The sequence below is a fragment of the Grampus griseus genome (genome assembly GCF_964374135.1).
Source record: "Grampus griseus genome assembly, chromosome: 1".
Taxonomy (NCBI): domain Eukaryota; kingdom Metazoa; phylum Chordata; class Mammalia; order Artiodactyla; family Delphinidae; genus Grampus; species Grampus griseus.
In genome coordinates, this window is record NC_139017.1 from 90,695,504 (window position 1) to 90,696,945 (window position 1,442).

Below are 1,442 nucleotides of genomic sequence, written 5' to 3' on the forward strand. Positions count from 1 at the left end.
ATTCTTAAAATAAAATTCTAGTACCTTTATAATTATATAAGAAATACTTCTAGCATAACTTTCATGAGTGAAAGAAGAGTGTAAATCTTCTCCATTATTGGATTACATTCCTTAAAGAGTGCTAAGCACATAATACTATAAATAAATGTTATTTATTAAATTGTGAATAAGTTTTACAGTACTAATTTTAACCCATAACCATTCATTTAAACTTAAGTATCAGCGTCCCGCGGTGACGGAGGCCCGACGTGAACGGCCAGCGCTGACTGGCACTCGCCGCGCTCTAACGGTAGACCAAGCTGTTGCTCGCTGCCTTCTCGGTCCCTGCGGGAGTGCGGGCCGGGGGCGGCCCCCAAAAGTAAGAGGCGCGGGAGGAGCAGGTCTGCGAGTCGAAGTGTCGCGGCGGCGCACTTGCAGCAAGAATCGGGAGGGGCAGGAGACCGCGAGGATAGGCCCAGGAGCAATGGCGTCCAAAGAGGAACAAGCAGTAAAAAATCTCAACGTGGAAAATACCCAACAGGAAAAGGAAGGCGGGGACCAGGCCCCTTTGCAGAATGGAGAGGAATCACGCGATTTAGGAGGGGGTAGAGGCCAGAAGCCTGGAGGACATGTCAGGCTGGGACGGATTAGACAACTTGTCCCTAATTTTCGATGGGCCATACCCAGCAGGCATATTGATCACAGTGAAGTGGGGGATGATGTAGAAAAGCACGTAGGGCAGATGATGGAAATCAGGAGAAAGACTAAGAAGCAGCAAATGAGGCATCATTTGCGCTACCAAACTCCTGAACCTGACAATCATTATGAGTTTTGCCTTATACCTTGAATCCTAAGATTATCCCTGAGGTCAGTAATGTGGCCTCTGCTCTACATGCTTGTAGTTTTTCTGATTTACTTTTTCTGTAAACCTTTTGGTGTTTCCACTTACCAGTTTCTAATTGAATATTGCTTTGTCTCTGTGAAACTTTCTGTCAGCAGGGCAATTTCATCCAGTTATAGGAAAATTATTCTTTTCATAATACGAAATTAATAAAGCAGTTTACAAAGCAAAAAAAAAATAAAAAAATAAACTTAAGTATCATATATTTTAGGACACTCTGACTTTTTTTAATTTCCATGACCTATTAAAAGGTGATTATATTAAAATCTCCCTAACCAATTAAACAATCTGTACTATCTTTGTATATTGACCTAAAATTATTTAAAAAGCTATACATGACCAGTGCAGATAATTAGCCAATATATGTGTATCAAAATGTAGTAAGCCCCCTACATATGAACAAGCTCCATTCTGAGAGCGCATTTGTAAGTCCAATTTGTTCGTAAGTCCAATAAAGTTAGCCTAGGTACCCAGCTAACACAATTGGCTATATAGTACTGTACTGTAATAGGTGTATAATACTTTTCACACAAATAATACATATAAAACAAATGAACACAAA

The 1,442-nt window shown here is 40.4% G+C and overlaps 1 protein-coding gene across 1 annotated transcript; it reads left to right on the plus strand.

Annotated features, from left to right (window-relative positions):
- Positions 1–254: 254 nt before the first annotated feature.
- LOC309838488 (protein BEX4-like) lies at positions 255–994 on the plus strand. The gene has a single exon (XM_082679580.1). The coding sequence runs from the start codon at positions 464–466 to the stop codon at positions 824–826; it is 363 nt and encodes a 120-aa protein (XP_082535706.1). The 5' UTR covers positions 255–463; the 3' UTR covers positions 827–994.
- The last annotated feature ends 448 nt before the right edge of the window (positions 995–1,442 follow it).

What these genes read in the sequence shown, in the direction of transcription:
- LOC309838488 (XM_082679580.1), top strand. Translation starts at nt 464, where the DNA reads ATGGCGTCCAAAGAGGAACAAGCAGTAAAAAATCTCAACGTGGAAAAT.